This window comes from Tachypleus tridentatus, chromosome 3 (assembly GCF_004210375.1).
Source record: "Tachypleus tridentatus isolate NWPU-2018 chromosome 3, ASM421037v1, whole genome shotgun sequence".
NCBI classification, from domain to species: domain Eukaryota; kingdom Metazoa; phylum Arthropoda; class Merostomata; order Xiphosura; family Limulidae; genus Tachypleus; species Tachypleus tridentatus.
Genome location: NC_134827.1, coordinates 67687003 through 67710249, shown reverse-complemented (window position 1 = coordinate 67710249; position 23247 = coordinate 67687003). Strand labels below are relative to the sequence as shown.

General features: G+C 25.5%; 1 protein-coding gene across 3 annotated transcripts in view; it reads left to right on the top strand.

Annotated features, from left to right (window-relative positions):
- LOC143247044 (acetylcholine receptor subunit alpha-L1-like) overlaps window positions 1-13966 on the top strand; it is a 100511-nt gene extending 86545 nt beyond the window's left edge. For all 3 annotated transcript variants that reach the window (XM_076494367.1, XM_076494366.1, XM_076494368.1), the window contains 2 exons: window positions 10775-11602; window positions 13196-13966. In XM_076494367.1, the coding sequence (XP_076350482.1) occupies window positions 10775-11602; window positions 13196-13393 (1026 nt within the window). In that variant the 3' untranslated portion in view covers window positions 13394-13966. The remainder of the gene's footprint in view (window positions 1-10774; window positions 11603-13195) is intronic.
- The last annotated feature ends 9281 nt before the right edge of the window (window positions 13967-23247 follow it).

Sequence of the window (23247 nt, the reverse complement as noted above, 5' to 3'; positions counted from 1 at the left end):
TATAAATTACTTTGTCACTTATATAACAAACTTTATAAAATTACCATTTGGAAAATAAACATAAGTATCTATAAATTACTTTGTCACTTATATAACAAACTTTATAAAATAAACATAAGTATCTATAAATTACTTTGTCACTTATATAACAAACTTTATAAAATAAACATAAGTATCTATAAATTACTTTGTCACTTATATAACAAACTTTATAAAATAAATATTTATAAAATAAACATAAGTATCTATAAATTACTTTGTCACTTATATAACAAACTTTATAAAATAAACATAAGTATCTATAAATTACTTTGTCACTTATATATTACTTATATAACAAACTTTATAAAATAAACATAAGTATCTATAAATTACTTTGTCACTTATATAACAAACTGTATAAAATAAACATTTATAAAATAAACATAAGTATCTATAAATTACTTTGTCACTTATATAACAAACTGTATAAAATAAACATTTATAAAATAAACATAAGTATCTATAAATTACTTTGTCACTTATATAACAAACTTTATAAAATAAACATAAGTATCTATAAATTACTTTGTCACTTATATAACAAACTTTATAAAATAAACATAAGTATCTATAAATTACTTTGTCACTTATATAACAAACTTATATAAAAACTTTATAAAATAAACATAAGTATCTATAAATTACTTTGTCACTTATATAACAAACTTTATAAAATAAACATAAGTATCTATAAATTACTTTGTCACTTTATATAACAAACTTTATAAAATAAACATAAGTATCTATAAAATTACTTTGTCACTTATATAACAAACTTTATAAAATAAACATAAGTATCTATAAATTACTTTGTCAATTATGTAACAAACGTTATAAAATAATCTATAAAATATCTATAGATTACAGTGTCACTTATATAACAAACTGTATAAAATAAACATTTATAAAATAAACATAAGTATCTATAAATTACTTTGTCACTTATATAACAAACTGTATAAAATAAACATTTATAAAATAAACATAAGTATCTATAAATTACTTTGTCACTTATATAACAAACAACATTTATAAAATAAACATAAGTATCTATAAATTACTTTGTCACTTATATAACAAACTTTATAAAATAAACATAAGTATCTATAAATTACTTTGTCACTTATATAACAAACTTTATAAAATAAACATAAGTATCTATAAATTACTTTTGTCACTTATATAACAAAGTTTATAAAATAAACATAAGTATCTATAAATTACTTTGTCACTTATATAACAAACTGTATAAAATTATAAAATAAACATAAGTATCTATAAATTACTTTGTCACTTATATAACAAACTTTATAAAATAAACATAAGTATCTATAAATTACTTTGTCACTTATATAACAAACTTATAAAATAAAAATAAACATAAACATAGTATCTATAAATTACTTTGTCATATTATATAACATAAACTTTATAAAATAAACATAAGTATCTATAAATTACTTTGTCACTTATATAACAAACTTTATAAAATAAACATAAGTATCTATAAATTACTTTGTCACTTATATAACAAACTTTATAAAATAAACATTTATAAAATAAACATAAGTATCTATAAATTACTTTGTCACTTATATAACTTATATAAAATAAACATTTATAAAATAAACATAAGTATCTATAAATTACTTTGTCACTTATATAACAAACTTTATAAAATAAACATAAGTATCTATAAATTACTTTGTCACTTATATAACAAACTTTATAAAATAAACATAAGTATCTATAAACTTTTCACTTTGTCAAACTTATAAAACAAACTTTATAAAATAAACATAAGTATCTATAAATTACTTTGTCACTTATATAACAAACTGTATAAAATAAACATTTATAAAATAAACATAAGTATCTATAAATTACTTTGTCACTTATATAACAAACTGTATAAAATAAACATTTATAAAATAAACATAAGTATCTATAAATTACTTTGTCACTTATACAACAAACTTTATAAAATAAACATAAGTATCTATAAATTACTTTGTCACTTATATAACAAACTGTATAAAATAAACATTTATAAAATAAACATAAGTATCTATAAATTACTTTGTCACTTATATAACAAACTTTATAAAATAAACATAAGTATCTATAAATTACTTTGTCATTTATATAACAAACTGTATAAAATAAACATAAGTATCTATAAATTACTTTGTCACTTATATACAACAAACTTTATAAAATAAACATAAGTATCTATAAATTACTTTGTCACTTATATAACAAACTGTATCAAATAAACATTTATAAAATAAACATAAGTATCTATAAATTACTTTGTCACTTATATAACAAACTTTATAAAATAAACATAAGTATCTATAAATTACTTTGTCACTTATATAACAAACTTTATAAAATAAACATAAGTATCTATAAATTACTTTGTCACTTATATAACAAACTTTATAAAATAAACATAAGTATCTATAAATTACTTTGTCACTTATATAACAAACTTTATAAAATAAACATAAGTATCTATAAATTACTTTGTCACTTATATAACAAACTTTATAAAATAAACATAAGTATCTATAAATTACTTTGTCACTTATATAACAAACTGTATAAAATAAACATTTATAAAATAAACATAAGTATCTATAAATTACTTTGTCACTTATATAACAAACTGTATAAAATAAACATTTATAAAATAAACATAAGTATCTATAAATTACTTTGTCACTTATATAACAAACTTTATAAAATAAACATAAGTATCTATAAATTACTTTGTCATTTATATAACAAACTGTATAAAATAAACATTTATAAAATAAACATAAGTATCTATAAATTACTTTGTTACTTATACAACAAACTTTATAAAATAAACATAAGTATCTATAAATTACTTTGTCACTTATATAACAAACTGTATAAAATAAACATTTATAAAATAAACATAAGTATCTATAAATTACTTTGTCACTTATATAACAAACTGTATAAAATAAACATTTATAAAATAAACATAAGTATCTATAAATTACTTTGTCACTTATATAACAAACTTTATAAAATAAACATAAGTATCTATAAATTACTTTGTCACTTATATAACAAACTTTATAAAATAAACATAAGTATCTATAAATTACTTTGTCACTTATATAACAAACTTTATAAAATAAACATAAGTATCTATAAATTACTTTGTCACTTATATAACAAACTTTATAAAATAAACATAAGTATCTATAAATTACTTTGTCACTTATATAACAAACTTTATAAAATAAACATTTATAAAATAAACATAAGTATCTATAAATTACTTTGTCACTTATATAACAAACTGTATAAAATAAACATTTATAAAATAAACATAAGTATCTATAAATTACTTTGTCACTTATATAACAAACTTTATAAAATAAACATAAGTATCTATAAATTACTTTGTCACTTATATAACAAACTGTATAAAATAAACATTTATAAAATAAACATAAGTATCTATAAATTACTTTGTCACTTATATAACAAACTTTATAAAATAAACATAAGTATCTATAAATTACTTTGTCGCTTATGTAACAATTTTTATAAAATAAACATTTATTAAATAAACATAAGTATCTATAAATTACTTTGTCTCTTATGTCACAATCTTTTTAAAATAAACATTTATAAAATAAACATAAGTATCTATAAATTACTTTGTCAATTATTTAAAAAAAAAATTTATAAAATAAACATAAGTATCTATAAATTACTTTGTCACTTATATAACAAACTGTATAAAATTAACATTTATAAAATAAACATAAGTATCTATAAATTACTTTGTCACTTATATAACAAACATTATAAAATAAACATAAGTATCTATAAATTACTTTGTCACTTATACAACAAACTTTATAAAATAAACATAAGTATCTATAAATTACTTTGTCACTTATATAACAAACTGTATAAAATAAACATTTATAAAATAAACATAAGTATCTATAAATTACTTTGTCACTTATATAACAAACTTTATAAAATAAACATAAGTATCTATAAATTACTTTGTCACTTATATAACAAACTGTATAAAATAAACATTTATAAAATAAACATAAGTATCTATAAATTACTTTGTCACTTATATAACAAACTTTATAAAATAAACATAAGTATCTATAAATTACTTTGTCACTTATATAACAAACTTTATAAAATAAACATAAGTATCTATAAATTACTTTGTCACTTATATAACAAACTTTATAAAATAAACATAAGTATCTATAAATTACTTTGTCACTTATATAACAAACTTTATAAAATAAACATAAGTATCTATAAATTACTTTGTCACTTATATAACAAACTTTATAAAATAAACATAAGTATCTATAAATTACTTTGTCACGTTATACAACAAACTTTATAAAATAAACATAAGTATCTATAAATTACTTTGTCACTTATATAACAAACTATATAAAATAAACATTTATAAAATAAACATAAGTATCTATAAATTACTTTGTCACTTATATAACAAACTGTATAAAATAAACATTTATAAAATAAACATAAGTATCTATAAATTACTTTGTCACTTATATAACAAACTTTATAAAATAAACATAAGTATCTATAAATTACTTTGTCATTTATATAACAAACTTTATAAAATAAACATAAGTATCTATAAATTACTTTGTCACTTATATAACAAACTTTATAAAATAAACATAAGTATCTATAAATTACTTTGTCACTTATATAACAAACTGTATAAAATAAACATTTATAAAATAAACATAAGTATCTATAAATTACTTTGTCACTTATATAACAAACTGTATAAAATAAACATAAGTATCTATAAATTACTTTGTCATTTATATAACAAACTTTATAAAATAAACATAAGTATCTATAAATTACTTTGTCTTATATAAAACAAACTTTATAAAATAAACATAAGTATCTATAAATTACTTTGTCACTTATATAACAAACTGTATAAAATAAACATTTATAAAATAAACATAAGTATCTATAAATTACTTTGTCACTTATATAACAAACTTTATAAAATAAACATAAGTATCTATAAATTACTTTGTCTTTTATATAACAAACTTTATAAAATAAACATAAGTATCTATAAATTACTTTGTCACTTATATAACAAACTTTATAAAATAAACATAAGTATCTATAAATTACTTTGTCACTTATATAACAAACTGTATAAAATAAACATTTATAAAATAAACATAAGTATCTATAAATTACTTTGTCACTTATATAACAAACTTTATAAAATAAACATAAGTATCTATAAATTACTTTGTCACTTATATAACAAACTTTATAAAATAAACATAAGTATCTATAAATTACTTTGTCACTTATATAACAAACTTTATAAAATAAACATAAGTATCTATAAATTACTTTGTCACTTATATAACAAACTGTATCAAATAAACATTTATAAAATAAACATAAGTATCTATAAATTACTTTGTCACTTATATAACAAACTGTATAAAATAAACATTTATAAAATAAACATAAGTATCTATAAATTACTTTGTCACTTATATAACAAACTTTATAAAATAAACATAAGTATCTATAAATTACTTTGTCACTTATATAACAAACTTTATAAAATAAACATAAGTATCTATAAATTACTTTGTCACTTATATAACAAACTTTATAAAATAAACATAAGTATCTATAAATTACTTTGTCACTTATATAACAAACTTTATAAAATAAACATAAGTATCTATAAATTACTTTGTCACTTATATAACAAACTGTATAAAATAAACATTTATAAAATAAACATAAGTATCTATAAATTACTTTGTCACTTATATAACAAACTGTATAAAATAAACATTTATAAAATAAACATAAGTATCTATAAATTACTTTGTCACTTATATAACAAACTTTATAAAATAAACATAAGTATCTATAAATTACTTTGTCATTTATATACAAACTGTATAAAATAAACATTTATAAAATAAACATAAGTATCTATAAATTACTTTGTTACTTATACAACAAACTTTATAAAATAAACATAAGTATCTATAAATTACTTTGTCACTTATATAACAAACTGTATAAAATAAACATTTATAAAATAAACATAAGTATCTATAAATTACTTTGTCATTTATATAACAAACTTTATAAAATAAACATAAGTATCTATAAATTACTTTGTCACTTATATAACAAACTTTATAAAATAAACATAAGTATCTATAAATTACTTTGTCACTTATATAACAAACTGTATAAAATAAACATTTATAAAATAAACATAAGTATCTATAAATTACTTTGTCACTTATATAACAAACTGTATAAAATAAACATAAGTATCTATAAATTACTTTGTCACTTATATAACAAACTTTATAAAATAAACATAAGTATCTATAAATTACTTTGTCACTTATATAACAAACTTTATAAAATAAACATAAGTATCTATAAATTACTTTGTTACTTATACAACAAATTTATAAAATAAAGATAATATTTCTAAATTATTTTGTCACTTATATAACAAACTGTATCAAAGAAACATTTATAAAATAAACATAAGTATCTATAAATTACTTTGTCACTTATATAACAAACTGTATAAAATAAACATTTATAAAATAAACATAAGTATCTATAAATTACTTTGTCACTTATATAACAAACTGTATAAAATAAACATAAGTATCTATAAATTACTTTGTCACTCATATAACAAACTGTATAAAATAAACATTTATAAAATAAACATAAGTATCTATAAATTACTTTGTCATTTATATAACAAACTGTATAAAATAAACATAACTATCTATAAATTATTTTGTTACTTATACAACAAACTTTATTAAATAAAGATAAGTATCTATAAATACTTTGTCACTTATATAACAAACTATCATATAAATATTTATAAAATAAACATAAGTATCTATAAATTACTTTGTCACTTATATAACAAACTTTATAAAATAAACATAAGTATCTATAAATTACTTTGTCACTTATATAACAAACTTTATAAAATAAACATAAGTATCTATAAATTACTTTGTCACTTATATAACAAACTGTATCAAATAAACATTTATAAAATAAACATAAGTATCTATAAATTACTTTGTCACTTATATAACAAACTGTATAAAATAAACATTTATAAAATAAACATAAGTATCTATAAATTACTTTGTCATTTATATAACAAATTTTATAAAATAAACATAAGTATCTATAAATTACTTTGTCACTTATATAACAAACTTTATAAAATAAACATAAGTATCTATAAATTACTTTGTCACTTATATAACAAACTTTATAAAATAAACATAAGTATCTATAAATTACTTTGTCACTTATATAACAAACTTTATAAAATAAACATAAGTATCTATAAATTACTTTGTCACTTATATAACAAACTTTATAAAATAAACATAAGTATCTATAAATTACTTTGTCACTTATATAACAAACTGTATCAAAGAAACATTTATAAAATAAACATAAGTATCTATAAATTACTTTGTCACTTATATAACAAACTGTATAAAATAAACATTTATAAAATAAACATCAGTATCTATAAATTACTTTGTCACTCATATAACAACTGTATAAAATAAACATTTATAAAATAAACATAAATATCTATAAATTACTTTGTCACTTACACAACAAACTTTATAAAATAAACATAAGTATCTATAAATTACTTTGTCATTTATATAACAAACTGTATAAAATAAACATAACTATCTATAAATTACTTTGTTACTTATACAACAAACTTTATTAAATAAAGATAAGTATCTATAAATACTTTGTCACTTATATAACAAACTGTATCAAATAAATATTTATAAAATAAACATAAGTATCTATAAATTACTTTGTCACTTATATAACAAACTTTATAAAATAAACATAAGTATCTATAAATTACTTTGTCACTTATATAACAAACTGTATCAAATAAACATTTATAAAATAAACATAAGTATCTATAAATTACTTTGTCACTTATATAACAAACTGTATAAAATAAACATTTATATAACAAATTTTATGAAATAAACATATGTATCTATAAATTACTTTGTCACTTATATAACAAACTTTATAAAATAAACATAAGTACATATAAATTACTTTGTCACTTATATAACAAACTTTATAAAATAAACATAAGTATCTATAAATTACTTTGTCACTTATATAACAAACTTTATAAAATAAACATAAGTATCTATAAATTACTTTGTCACTTATATAACAAACTGTATAAAATAAACATAAGTATCTATAAATTACTTTGTCACTTATATAACAAACTGTATAAAATAAACATTTATAAAATAAACATCAGTATCTATAAATTACTTTGTCACTCATATAACAAACTGTATAAAATAAACATAAATATCTATAAATTACTTTGTCACTTACACAACAAACTTTATAAAATAAACATGAGTATCTATAAATTACTTTGTCATTTATATAACAAACTGTATAAAATAAACATTTATAAAATAAACATAAGTATCTATAAATTACACTGTTACTCATACAACACTCTTTATTAAATAAAGATAAGTATCTATAAATTACTTTGTCACTTATATAACAAACTGTATAAAATAAACATCAGTATCTATAAATTATTTTGTCACTCATATAACAAACTGTATAAAATAAACTTTTATAAAATAAACATCAGTATCTATAAATTACTTTGTCACTCATTTAACAAACTGTATAAAATAAACATAAATATCTATAAATTACTTTGTCACTTATATAACAAACTTTATAAAATATACATAAGTATCTATAAATTACTTTGTCACTTATATAACAAACTTTATAAAATAAACATAAGTATCTATAAATTACTTTGTCACTTATATAACAAACTGTATAAAATAAACATAAGTATCTATAAATTACTTTGTCACTTATATAACAACCTTTATAGAATAAACATAAGAATCTATACATTGCATTGTCATTTATATAACAAACTTTATAAAATAAACATTTATAAAATAAATATAAGTATCTATAGATTACTTTGTCATTTATTTAACAAACTTTATAAAATAAACATAAGTGTCTAGAAATTACTTTGTCACTTATATAACAAACTGTGTAAAATAAACATTTATAAAATAAACATAAGTATGTATAAATTACTTTGTCACTTATACAACAAATGTTATAAAATAAACATAAGTATCTACAAATTACTTTGTCGCTTATGTAACAAATTTTATAAAATAAACATTTATAAAATAAATATCAGTATCTATAAATTACTGTGTCACTTATATAACAAACTGGGTAAAATAAACATTTATAAAATAAACATAAGTGTCTATAAATTACTTTGTCACTTATATAACAAACTTTATAAAATAAGCATAAGTATCTATAAATTACTTTGTCACTTATATAACAAATTGTGTAAAATAAACATATATAAAATAAACATAAGTGTCTATAAATTACTTTGTCACTTATATAACGAACTTTATAAAATAAGCATAAGTATCTATAAATTACTGTGTCACTTATATAACAATCTTTTTAAAATAAACATAAGTATCTATAAATTACTTTGTCACTTATAAACAACCTTTATAAAATAAACATAAGTATCTATAAATGACTTTGTCACTTATATAACAAACTTTATTTTCATGAATCTGCTTTTATCTCTTCATCGCTTTGATAAGCATTAAATTTTCCAATTAAAAAGTGAGCTACTGTCTTATCTAAGTCTTGGCATTTTCAAATTAAGTGTGATCGAATTTTCCACGATGAGAACTGAGCAGTAAGGAATTCATTAAATCATATCATTCCTAAAAATGTATGTGTGAACGTTTCCTCTTAAAGAGTGAAAAGTTAGGACCTCTCTAAACGATTTTATTTTTTGTAAAATACAAGTGAGCTTTTCTAGTTAATAAGTGAACTATGATGACTTGTTTAGGACATATTATTTGCAGTCGAGTACAATTTAATTTTTCTTTTTTCTAGTTAATAAGTGAACTATGAGGACTTTTTATAGGACATATTATTTCCAATAATGTACAATTTTATTTTTATTTTTTCCAGTTAAAAAGTGAACTATGGAAATCCTTGCCGTTCTTGATGCAACAAACAATAATTATACTTACCATTAATGATGTTACTTAATTGTTATTTTGTGTAGAGAAAAGTCGTTTATCTATTTTCAACTGATGTATTTGTGGAACGTCAATAGAAAACAAAACTAAAAGCTAAAAACAGAAAAACAGCTAAAATGACTTCAACCTAAAAGTTACTTTTGCCTCTAGAAAATGTACTAATATGCCCTATAAGAGTCATTGAAGATTTCTAACTAATAAACGTAAGGGAAAAGTTATTTTTATTGCTTCCGCTTTAGATTTTATGTGCCGGTTGGTTTAATATATGCATTATTTTGTGGATATATTTTATGTATATTATTTCGTAAATATCTAAATAAAGCAAATAAATCCTTTCCTCTTGATCTCAAAAAAATTTAATGACCCATCATACAAACGTTATTTGTTCAAAACTACAACTGATTTTCTGAGTTGACCTTGCCTATTTTGAAAGTGACGGAAACATATTTGTTTGTCTCGTTTTCTTCCAGGTTGATCTACGGCATTTGGAAGAAGTAGAAAACACCAGCCTCGTGCCTCTTGGAATCGACTTATCCAAATTTTACTTAAGCGTAGAATGGGATATCATGTCTGTACCAGCCAAGCGTAGAGAGAAATACTACGCTTGTTGTAATGAGCCATATCCGGATATCACGTTTAACATCACATTACGCCGCAAGACTTTGTTTTACACTGTTAACTTAATCATTCCTTGTGTAGGCATAGGTTGCTTATCTATCTTAGTTTTTTATCTTCCTTCCGACAGTGGAGAAAAAGTTACATTATGTATTTCCATTCTTCTGTCATTAATTTTCTTTTTCTTAGTACTTTCTGAAATTATTCCCTCCACTTCTTTAGCGTTGCCACTTCTGGGAAAGTATCTTCTCTTTACCATGATTCTTCTCACCGTAACAGTCCTGGTAACTATAGTGGTTTTAAATGTACACTTTAGATCTCCTTCCACTCATAAATTGAGACCCTGGGTCAGGAAGGTATTCATCCGAACGCTTCCGAAACTTCTTCTCATGAGAGAACCACAGTACAAAAATTATAATGATAATGACGACAAACAAGACGATAACCAGGATAATGCCAGAAAAGGTCGAACTTCTAGTGTTTCTGAGAGACAAGGGCCTTGTCAAGGTAGAGAAAATATTTCTAATCCTCTTGGTCGGTCTACAGCAGAGGAAATCATTATTCAAGAACTTGAATCGAGTCCAGGTTTTCTGGAAAGAAGATTACCGGAAAAAATGGAAAAGACCATTCATAATGCAATGTTTATTGCTCAACATATTGACAATCAAGATGATTTTGACAGTGTAAGTATTTTCTTTTCCTATGAAAACGTGCCCCGCATGGCCAAGCGTGTTAAGGCGTTCGACTCGTAATCTGAGGGTCGCGGGTTCGAATCCCGGTCGCAACAAACGTGCTCACCCTCCCAGCCGTAAGGACGTTATAATGTTACGGTCAATCCCACTATTCGTTGGTAAAAGAGTAGCCCAAGAGTTAGCGGTGGGTGGTGATGACTAGCTGCCTTCCCTTTAGTCTTACACTGCTAAATTAGGGACGGCTAGCGCAGATAGCCCTCGAGTAGCTTTGCGCGAAATTCAAAAACAAACTCTTAACGACCCCCTCCAGTACAGCGGTATGTCTCCGGATTTACAACGCTAAAATCAGGGGTTCGATTCCCCTCGGTGGGCTGAGCAGATAGCTCTATGTGGCTCTGCTATTGCTATAAGAAACACACACACACCCTATGAAAACATAGATTAATTCCTCAATTTCTTGCAAATCACAAACTATCACTTTGGAACAAGTAATTTCTGTTGTTCTCTTTATATTATTATTATTCCATAAAATATATTCCAATAATTTTAGCTGTTTGGATATACAAATAAATTTATAACAATAATCAACTGATGTTTTGAAAAAAAAGTTATTTCATAATGAAGAAAACACGAACTTAATTACATTAAACGTTTATAATACGTTTGGGAATCTTCTTTAATAATCTGTTTTGTACTTCTAAATTACTTGAAATTATGTTATGAAAATTCCAAAACTTTTAAACAGTTCTTCATGTAGTTAATTTCGTGTTTTATTATTATTATTATTAAGAAAATTTAACAATATTTTAGTCCGTTATATACCCCCCATTGAGTACATTATCTGGAACTGTTTTGATTGTTTAAATAAGCGACTCATATCACAACTACAGCCGGTATAAAATTAATATTGGATGCCATATATCATAATTACCTTTTGGCAGTATTTATTAATTTGTAGGTACTGTGATATCACCGAATATTGATTGCGTTTTTGAATGGTATGTAACACTCAGATTTTGGTTGGGTATTTAGATTTTCCAAGACGGGGTATCTCATGTATAACGTTGGGAGAACAAATGGGGATAAAATGGGGAGAACGTTGGGGATACAGATGAAATTGCTCGAGCCACTGGAAAACGAAACACTCATTCGAACTATTCCTTTCGAAGACATACTAATCAAGTCATCTGCATAACACAGAGTCTATGAATTTTTTTTTGCAATTAGACTTGAAATATATGCTGAAAAATGGTTGTTTTATTACACCATACATGAACATGGAAGTAAGAAGGGAGGGCTTGCCTTTAGTAGGTGACAACCTTCAAAAGGAGTCTTTTGAAATAGAAAGTAAACTGCAGCCTTATTATTGACATGGACAATCATCAAATACAACATGGCCGGAAATGGTCACATTGGAATTTAAAACATTCATGGGTCTATTTTTAGAAAATATTTTAAATACCAGAACAATACAAATTTAAATTTATTATTTTGCTATATATAAGTCGAAGGTTGTCATAGAATCATTTTTCTATTACTCAGAAAGTTTTCAGATATAATTTACATACTTTATGTATATTTCAGATAAAAGATGATTGGAAGTATGTTGCTATGGTGCTGGACCGACTATTCCTCTGGATATTTTCCATTGCATGCATTGCTGGCAGTTTCGGTATTCTTCTTCAGTCTCCTTTTCTCTACGACACAGACAAACCGATTGATGTCAGACTCTCCAAAGTGGCTCAAACACAAGAAATGCCTTATGACTGGCTTGAAATGTAGATTTATTGGAATTCAGTGTATTTTTAAGCGTTAGGAACAACTTTCAAAATCAACTATGGAAGAAATACAAAATTTACTAACATTTAGAAAATAGTTCAGTAGTGGTTCCTCGGAATTTTTTACTGTTCTAAAATCATCTTTATTTAAATAAGCTTGTTTCTTAAGTTTTCTGTATATTTGGTTTATTTTCAAAACATAATAGGTAAAGGTGTTTGTAATCCAACACTTGACGTTAGACCTTTTGAAAATATCATTAATATTCATAATAATTTAATGACTAATTGAACTTTCCTAAGAATAATAATTCGTGTTATAATAATTATTCTTAAGAATTTGTGTTAAAGACTTCATTTAAACTTTTGAACAAAATACAGTGTCTTTGCCAAACAGCATAGTCGGGTTACTTTCTAATCAGACAATTCTTAGTTTTTTGGAGTACAACGTAAAAAATAGGTAAACAGATTTTCTAATTCACGTCTTCCTACATATAGGTTTTATTTATTAATGTTGTTAGCTAAATGTCTTAGAAGTTTCTCCAGTAATAAATCCCAGTTTTCTTCATGGAAATGAAAATACTGTGTTGTGCTTTTTTACTGTCAAATTCACGCACTGTAAATAAAAAGGGATGTTTAGTTGAGGTGTTGTTGAAAATATTTTAAATTTTTGATTGATTTGAAATACATAAAACTTTATTGATGGAGCAAACAACAGTTATATTTCATGGTGACACCGTTTCCGATGCAACAAATAATGACTATATTTCACATCATTATAAGTCCACTCTTGTTAAACACACCATAATTATACTTCAAATCATTATAATCCAACTTAACTCTTAAAATTAGTTTGATTTTATGCTGACGATTTTTAAAGTTTCAAGTAACAAAGAATTACTTTTTATATTTGTTATGTATTAATATTTCAAATAGCCTGAAACTGAGTTAAATTTAAATTTAGAACTAAAACAAATACAAATATGAATCCTGTGATATTTCCCAACAAGTTTGATACAAACACATTCTTTTTCAATAGAAATAAATTTTGATAAACAAACAATAATAGAAGTTACAATAACGGTTATTACAAATAATGACCTATGAACAAAAGCTTTACAAACCCACAAACGATATAAAGTCTTTGTTTTTTAGTCTGGAATTTCCTTGATGTCTTATTAAGGTTAATTTCGAGTTGATGTAGGTACAATTCATTTAACAGAGAGCTAGCTAGATCTGAGTTCTTCATTCTTTGCTAATCACATGTCGAATGTTTCACCACTGAAGTTGTATAACGTCTTCGCAAAAAATACAAATGTCCGATGTGAATCCTCTGAAGTTGAATGCTTTGTAGTATTCGAAATCATTAAACATTCATGGTCAAATGTCTGAAGTTACAGATGTATAAGTATTAATCACGATTATAGTTTCTGACGTTTATAGTATACCAACTATATCAGACCGATAATATATACTGTCTTGGTGCATCGCATTTGTTACATTTATAAGCGCGAGGAGAGTTTCTAGAAATTTCAGTCTACACAAGACTATAGACGATACCCCAGTGTTTATGTTTACACACACATATATTGTTGATTATTACACTCAAGAATCTACTACTTTAGTGAATAAGCGGGAATTTTGCAATACAGATTAAACAGTATAAGTTGTGTACATTTCTAAATATAAATTTATCTCAAACAAACATTGTTTAAACCAGATATTTGCTAGAAGATCCGTCAGGTATCATACAAAAGTTATTTCAGGATAAATAAAGTAAACAATAATTCATAATTTCTTTCAAAAACTTGTAGAAAATGATAATAATTTCCTTGACGAGAAATAGTAAAAGCTTAAAACCAAACTTTTATAAACAAACGTCAACTGTACTATTTGTGTTATTTAAAACTGTTAACAAATAATCAATGTTACTGAAAATTATATAGAACTTATAGATATTTAGTCTTGCGCTCAAAAGCTGTTCACAGCTTATAAACTGAAAGTAATTATTTGTTTATTTTACTTTAGTTTTACCGGTGTGAGCTAAACAGAGTCCTGAGAGGAAAACTGTTCTTGAAAATCAGCAAGTTCTACACGATTAGTGAGGTTTCAACGAAAATGGAATATAAACAATACTAATTCTATGACCACAATCAAACTATAGGGACTAAGCACACCGTAGGCAGTACTAGTACATAAATATTTGTCCAGCACTTTTCAGAATGAATATATTCATATCAGTTGTAACTCGTCTATTACATATAATTTCTAGTTTCAAAGCAATAAAACAACAAGCTACAACCGCCAACATTCGTCAGTGCCACACGTCTCTGCCTAACTCCAACATGGCCAGGCCAGGCATGGCCAAGCGTGTTAAGACGTGCGACTCGTAATCTGAGGATCGTGGGTTTGCATCCCCGTCGCGCCAAACATGCTCGCCCTGTCAGTTATGGGAACGTTATAATGTGATGGTCAATCTCAATATTCGTTGGTAAAAGAGTAGCCCAAGAGTTGGCGGTGGGTGGTGATGACTAGCTAGCTGCCTTCCCTCTAGTCTTACACTGCTAAATTAGGGACGACTAGCACATATAGCCCTCAAGTAGCTTTGTGCGAAATTCCAGAAAATAAACAAACGAAAACAAACCAATATGGCCAATATTTATACCAGAAAAATTGTTTAAAATGGAGAAAAATTAAAAACGATTTATATCAGTGTTTGAGACCTGCATACAGATTGTTTAGTTCAAGAATTATCACTTAGTTTATTCAAAGATTTAACATTTAATAATTATTTAATTTTCATAATAAAAGTGTATTTAATTGTTGTACTAGGGATTTTGCAATATTGTTGACGTCACCTTACTCAAAGATTTTAAGCTTATCTCGTTGTGTTTAACATTGTTGCTGTTAGAGGGCTTGATATTTTAGATTTTTCTTTTTCGTGTTATAAACACGTGCAGATACAGAGAATAAGTAACTAAACTGATAAAAGTAAAAGTGAAAATAAGTTAGCCTACATGATTGTCACTTTGGTCATATCTAAAGTGACTTTCACACACTTTGTATTTTAATAACAGAGATAAAGGGGGATAATTTGTTTCGTCAAAAGTTGTTTTAAAGTAAATAAGACTGTCTGTGTGGACCTTAACAAACATAGAAATAATCATTTAAAGCTCTGGATACAGTTGTGATAATCAACGGTTATACTTGTGATTTTCAAGTGAGTTTCACAGTTTCTATTGTAACAGAGGGGATTCAGAAGAATAACTCATCTGGTCAATTTGTTTCTAAAGTAATGAACCAGTTTCTGTGGACTTCTGACGTAAAATATAATTATTGAAATCTCTGGGTACAACTGTGGTAACCCAGGGGGTAACATAAGTGAATTTATCACTCATCTCATTGTGATAAACAAGTGGAGGCAAAATAATTAGTTTTTTATCTGGGTTCTGAAGTAACTGAACAGGCCTGTGTGGACTTTTGACAAAAAGAAAGAATTATCTGAAGTCTTAGATCCAACTCTGGTAATCTATAATGTAAAGAATTTTACATACTGTTGACTTCGTTTGGATATATTATTTTAAATTATGATTTCTGTGACATATTGATCACCTGTGAAAAAAAGAAAAAGCCATCATTTTTTGTTTGTCGATGTGTAGAAACTGTAGAAAAATTCCTTATAAATTAGTTAAGATGACGCCAATCAATTAGCCAAGTATTCTCAAAATTAGGCACTATGTCAATACAGTTTGTTTCATGTAATTTTATTAAACGAATGTTGCTATTTTCATTTAAATTTCTCTAAATATGAGCGCATAAAGCTCAAAATATACAGTTTTTAGTTCTTTGATACCTAAAATCCTCACATGAAGTAAAACAAAAATAGATGTCTGAGCGTTCTGGATCATGTTTTAACCATGTCAAGTTCGAAGACATTCCGTCAAGGAATGGTTGTAGATTGGAAAGTTTTGGGGAGAAGAAAGAAGAAGAGAAAATAGCTTGTCTATATGAAAAGACATTGTAATAAAGCTAAACTAACTCTGAAGAGGGAATGATAATAAGATGAAAGAAGAGCCATTATGTATGATTGATAATGAAGTAAGAAAAAAGGCATCTAGCCCTTAAGAGAGAGATTTATTTCTTTTTAGCGCAAAGTCTTTTTGGGCTATCTGCTAATGTCCACTACTGAGAATCGAACCCGGAATCTAGCGTTGTAAGTCTGCAAGCCTATTATTGTTCCACTTGAGATATGGATAAACATATGGAAGAAGAGGCATTTAGTGGTTAATAGAGACTATTATTGATATTGGAGAAGAGACATACAGCCATTAAGGGAAACTGATGATAATATGTGAGAACATGAAAATAGCTGTTACATGAGAATTATAATAAAAATAGAGAAGAAACATCTATCATTAAGAGACACTGCTAATAAACTGTTAGAAGAAACATCTATCATTAAGAGACACTGCTAATAAACTGTTAGAAGAAACATCTATCATTAAGAGACACTGCTAATAAACTGTTAGAAGAAACATCTATCATTAAGAGACACTGCTAATAAACTGTTAGAAAAAAGATCTATCATTTAAAGACACTGCTAATAAACTGTGAGAAGAAACATCTATCGTTTAGAGACACTGCTAATAAACTGTGAGAAGAAACATCTATCGTTTAGAAACACTGCTAATAAACTGTGAGAAGAAACATCTATCATTTAGAGACACTGCTAATAAACTGTGAGAAGAAACATCTATCATTAAGAGACACTGCTAATAAACTGTGAGAAGAAACATCTATCGTTTAGAGACACTGCTAATAAACTGTGAGAAGAAACATCTATCGTTTAGAAACACTGCTAATAAACTGTGAGAAGAAACATCTATCATTTAGAGACACTGCTAATAAACTGTGAGAAGAAACATCTATCATTTAGAGACACTGCTAATAAACTGTGAGAAGAAACATCTATCATTAAGAGACACTGCTAATAAACTGTGAGAAGAAACATCTATCGTTTAGAGACAGTGTTAATAAACTGTGAGAAGAAACATCTATCATTAAGAGACACTGCTAATAAACTGTGAGAAGAAACATCTATCATTTAGAGACACTGCTAATAAACTGTGAGAAGAAACATCTATCGTTTAGAGACACTGCTAATAAACTGTGAGAAGAAACATCTTTCTTTAAGAGACACTGCTAATAAACTGTGAAAAGAAACATCTATCATTTAGAGACACTGCTAATAAACTGTGAGAAGAAACATCTATCATTTAGAGACACTGCTAATAAACTGTGAGAAGAAACATCTATCGTTTAGAGACACTGCTAATAAACTGTGAGAAGAAACATCTATCATTAAGAGACACTGCTAATAAACTGTGAGAAGAAACATCTATCATTAAGAGACACTGCTAATAAACTGTGAGAAGAAACATCTATCGTTTAGAGACACTGCTAATAAACTGTGAGAAGAAACATCTTTCATTAAGAGACACTGCTAATAAACTGTGAAAAGAAACATCTATCATTTAGAGACACTGCTAATAAACTGTGAGAAGAAACATCTATCGTTTAGAGACACTGCTAATAAACTGTGAGAAGAAACATCTTTCTTTAAGAGACACTGCTAATAAACTGTGAAAAGAAACATCTATCATTTAGAGACACTGCTAATAAACTGTGAGAAGAAACATCTATCATTAAGAGACACTGCTAATAAACTGTGAGAAGAAACATCTATCGTTTAGAGACACTGCTAACCATAAGGTTTCAGTTAAAGTAATGCCCGACTTTAGGTTCAGAAAAAGAGAAAGGATTTCAAACGCTTTTAATGTTATTTAATCAATAATGTATGTTACATTATTTGATCCAATTATGGACTTGAATTGAGTTTTACCAGTAGCCAGTGCTTCTTAGATGCTGAATAAAATTTAAAATTTCAAAAATCAATGGTTTGATACTATTATTTTAGCCAATTCCTTACCAGTCATATAGTTCTAATGTCTCAAACAACCAAAGTATGGCTATTGGAGCTTTCTGTCTCACTTTCAACATCAGATACTCTTCTTATAATGGCATATATTTTTAAGATTCTTGTAACTTGATTATGTTTGTATTTCTGTACTTTGTTGCTGAAATAAAATATACAACAGAAAAGATTAACTATATACAACTTTCTTGTAGTATTAGCAATTACTAAACTAGAATAAAACACTTGAAGAAAGAATGGTAAAAACTTTGGCTATGAGGTTGTACTATGTAAAAAATATCAAGTGTTGCGATGTTATCATGCCCATTCCTTCCTTGTTTCCTGACTTTTTGTGCTCCAATTCTTACTTTTTTTTCTTAAAATTCGTTTTGCACTAGTAAAACACCATAGTCATAAAATGAATTGTAGAATTTCAAATGATAAGTCATCCACGACTGTAGATAGTATGCTCTATATTTCGATCTTTATCTGTTAATTATTTTGGTAATGGAACTATTTTTACTAAAAGATATTTCATAAATAATCACCTACACATCTTGCTTTGTCACTTAATACTTTTAATGATACTATGTTAATGTTTTACAAAGAAACGTTTTTTATAATGAAATTACCAGTTTCTAACTCACTAGTACTTACGTATAAAAAAACTAGCATTATTCATAATACTGTTCGTCTAAACATTTGGAAAACTACCTGTTTTATAATAATTATGCTCTATTCTGTACGATTGCCAGGGTAGAAAAAATAATTGAAGTATAAGTTCAATTAGGGCTGTATCTAAGAGATACAGACTTCCATCTTGAACATTGTATTTGATAGTAATCAGTTTTCGAAAATTATCCAAATTTGAAAGTAAAATAAATAGAGAACCTTCTACTTCGAACATTACAGGTTGCCCCTAAATCATTATATGTCCAAAACACCAGTATTTCAAAATATAGATTCAGCCAACAACTTTAAGAGAAAAAAAAATACAAATTTCAAACATACATAAAGCTGACATTATGGTCCATTAGGGGGACTTTATATAGAGGGGACTCTAAAGACAAATACGCGATAATTCTTCTGACACTCCAAATAAAAACTCATACATTTTGTGCACACCCAAACAAAGTAAGTATTCATACTTTCCACACAGATAAATGTATACAAGTAACAGTTAACCGTCCTAACTAGCTTCTGTTAGGTTCGAAGGTGACTGTAGATGAATCAAAGACTGTTGCCCAATGGGAGAAGTAATTCTTGACTTTCAGAACTACGTAAATTGTAAGATAAACTAATATATGTATAATCACATAACTTAAGGAAACAAAAATATTATTTTTATCTATTCTCTCATTTTTGTTACTGGTATGTGATGAATACACAGTCGTAATGTTTATTGTAATATATGTGATTATTGTAACTTATAGGATTATTATGTAGGCCTTGGAACTCTATACAATCGCTAATTAGTGATTTGTACATTATTTAATACTTTGTAAATAAAATCAAAGTAACAAATGATTTCTAATGTTTTTACTTTTACTTTAAAAACAGTTCGTTTAAAGGCTACCTAGATTGTAAGTTAAACTAGTGTGTGAGTAACCATATGAGCAAATCACGACATATGCTATTCAAATGTACAAGCTGTACTAAATGCGTGTGTTTTATTATACCAAAGCCACTCGGGTTATTTGTTGAGTCTATCGAGTGTACGAGATGAAACGAAACTATTCATTTTACGTATTTAAAAGCTTTGCTCGTTAATAAATAAACGGATATTGAAGTAAAATAACAAAGTTGACCCTAAATATAATACAGAACCAATACGGTGTCCGAAAATTCTATGGGACGCCCCCTGGAGACTTCATGTAGAATTCTCCTTTCTCGGCAGCATTCTATGTACCTATCTGCCCTCCAGGCTTCATACGAATAACTACATTGAATCAATACACTTTAGGCAAATAAAAATACTTCCTAGAAAACCTGACAATAAATACTGATTTTTTTTTGTGGAAATTCTCCTTAAATATCTACACTTTACCATCGAACTTTAGAGAAATAATTAATTCATTTACTAAGGTGTATCCATACTTTGTGAAGACTCTTAGACAAATAATACACATACTGTCAACCAAGGACTATATATTCTTCACATACTATAGAATAATATTTAAAACGTTCAGACACCGTTTCACGAATAGTATCCACCGACATATTTATTCGTATTTGCCCATATTTAAGAATTCTAAATTTGAAAACATTATATTATTAAGCAAGAAGGTCTCCTAGTAAAACAGCAGATCACGCTCTAGGAACTGATGAAAATTTTCGTACAACAAATGGAATTAAGCCAACATTTCAAAAGAGATTGCATACATGTATAAATTTAAAAAAGTAATATTATGGGATTAGAATATCAGAAGTAGCAATATTCGTTTATTTTGTATCAACGCCTAGTCTTAACCATGATTTAACATTTCAGCATCTGTCTCATCACATGTAATTCATACAACAGAATATCAATGTAGAGTGTAGCGTATTTACTGTTATAAGTTTATTTTAATAACATCACAGAGTGAGCAGCACACTGAAGCACTGATTCCATGAAGCTAAAGATGCTTCCAAATAGGAAAAATATTGTGAACAATATGCCAACAACAGGCTTGAAGATGCAGGGCAACGTGACACATAGTAATACGAGCCCAAATACAATCTGAAGGGAGATGAGGATGCTGCTGCTCAATCCAATGAGAATGTTATGTGACTATAAAATGATAAAGGGAGGACAGAACATCAAACCACTATCCACTCTCTGACAATGACAAGCACACTGAGAATATCAGATAAAATGATCAGTGATCCATGCACAACCTTATTCCAAAGGGGGAAAAAGCACCAACATACCACATTAGAGACAAGATCCATTAACGAATAAATTGTGCACTAGGAAAGTTGTTAGCAGGATTGAAACTAAATTCAGTAACAATAGAGCAAATACGACAAAGGACATCACCCCAAAAGACATCATCCCAAAAAACATCAGAAGTGGAAAGAAACCAAACTCCAAATAATTCCAAGGCAGAGCTGGTACATTTCAAGCTGAAAGGTGTATCAGAAAAAGAAACTCACTAATCCAAACTTTGGAAGATTTAACTTTGGAATGTATATTACATGTGTGGTGTGGTTAGATGTCTTACACTTACATTTAACCACCATTTAGTTAGGAAATTTAACGATATGCAGATATGAACACACTATTAGTTCTTGTGTATTGTTTAGCAAGATAAATCTTATAACAATCTGAGCAGTAAACGCGTATTCTAGTCTGTCATCCAGTTTACTACTTTCACCGAGTTATTCGCTTTTTCAGTAAATTGCAAGGTTTGTTATTTATCTCAGAGAATATATAAGATTTGTATCTATTTATTTATATTAATTATACTGTATGGATATACTGTCATATCCATCTTACTCAAATGTTGTCTTGGAATCACTTTTTGTTTAAATATCCATAATTATTTTAATTTTTCTTTTCTTTATTGTTTGATTCTGAATTGGCTTTTAACTGGTTTATCGTTAAATCGAAGAATTATGTTGTATGAATGTTGTTAATATAAGAATAATTAAACTTTGAACACAATGAGTGGGTCAGATGATGAGAACTTTGCATATAGAAGTACGGTTTTAGGAAACCTAATTTAAGAATTTTAAATTTTTGGTATTTACTGTTCATATTTTTCAACAAAGCATAATAAGGAATGATACATTTACATTATTATTAAAAACATAAATGTAAAAATAAACTGACGGAAAATGCATTAACAATATTACGCCAATAAACATTAAATATCCATAACAGTGTTATATCCATAATCAATTAA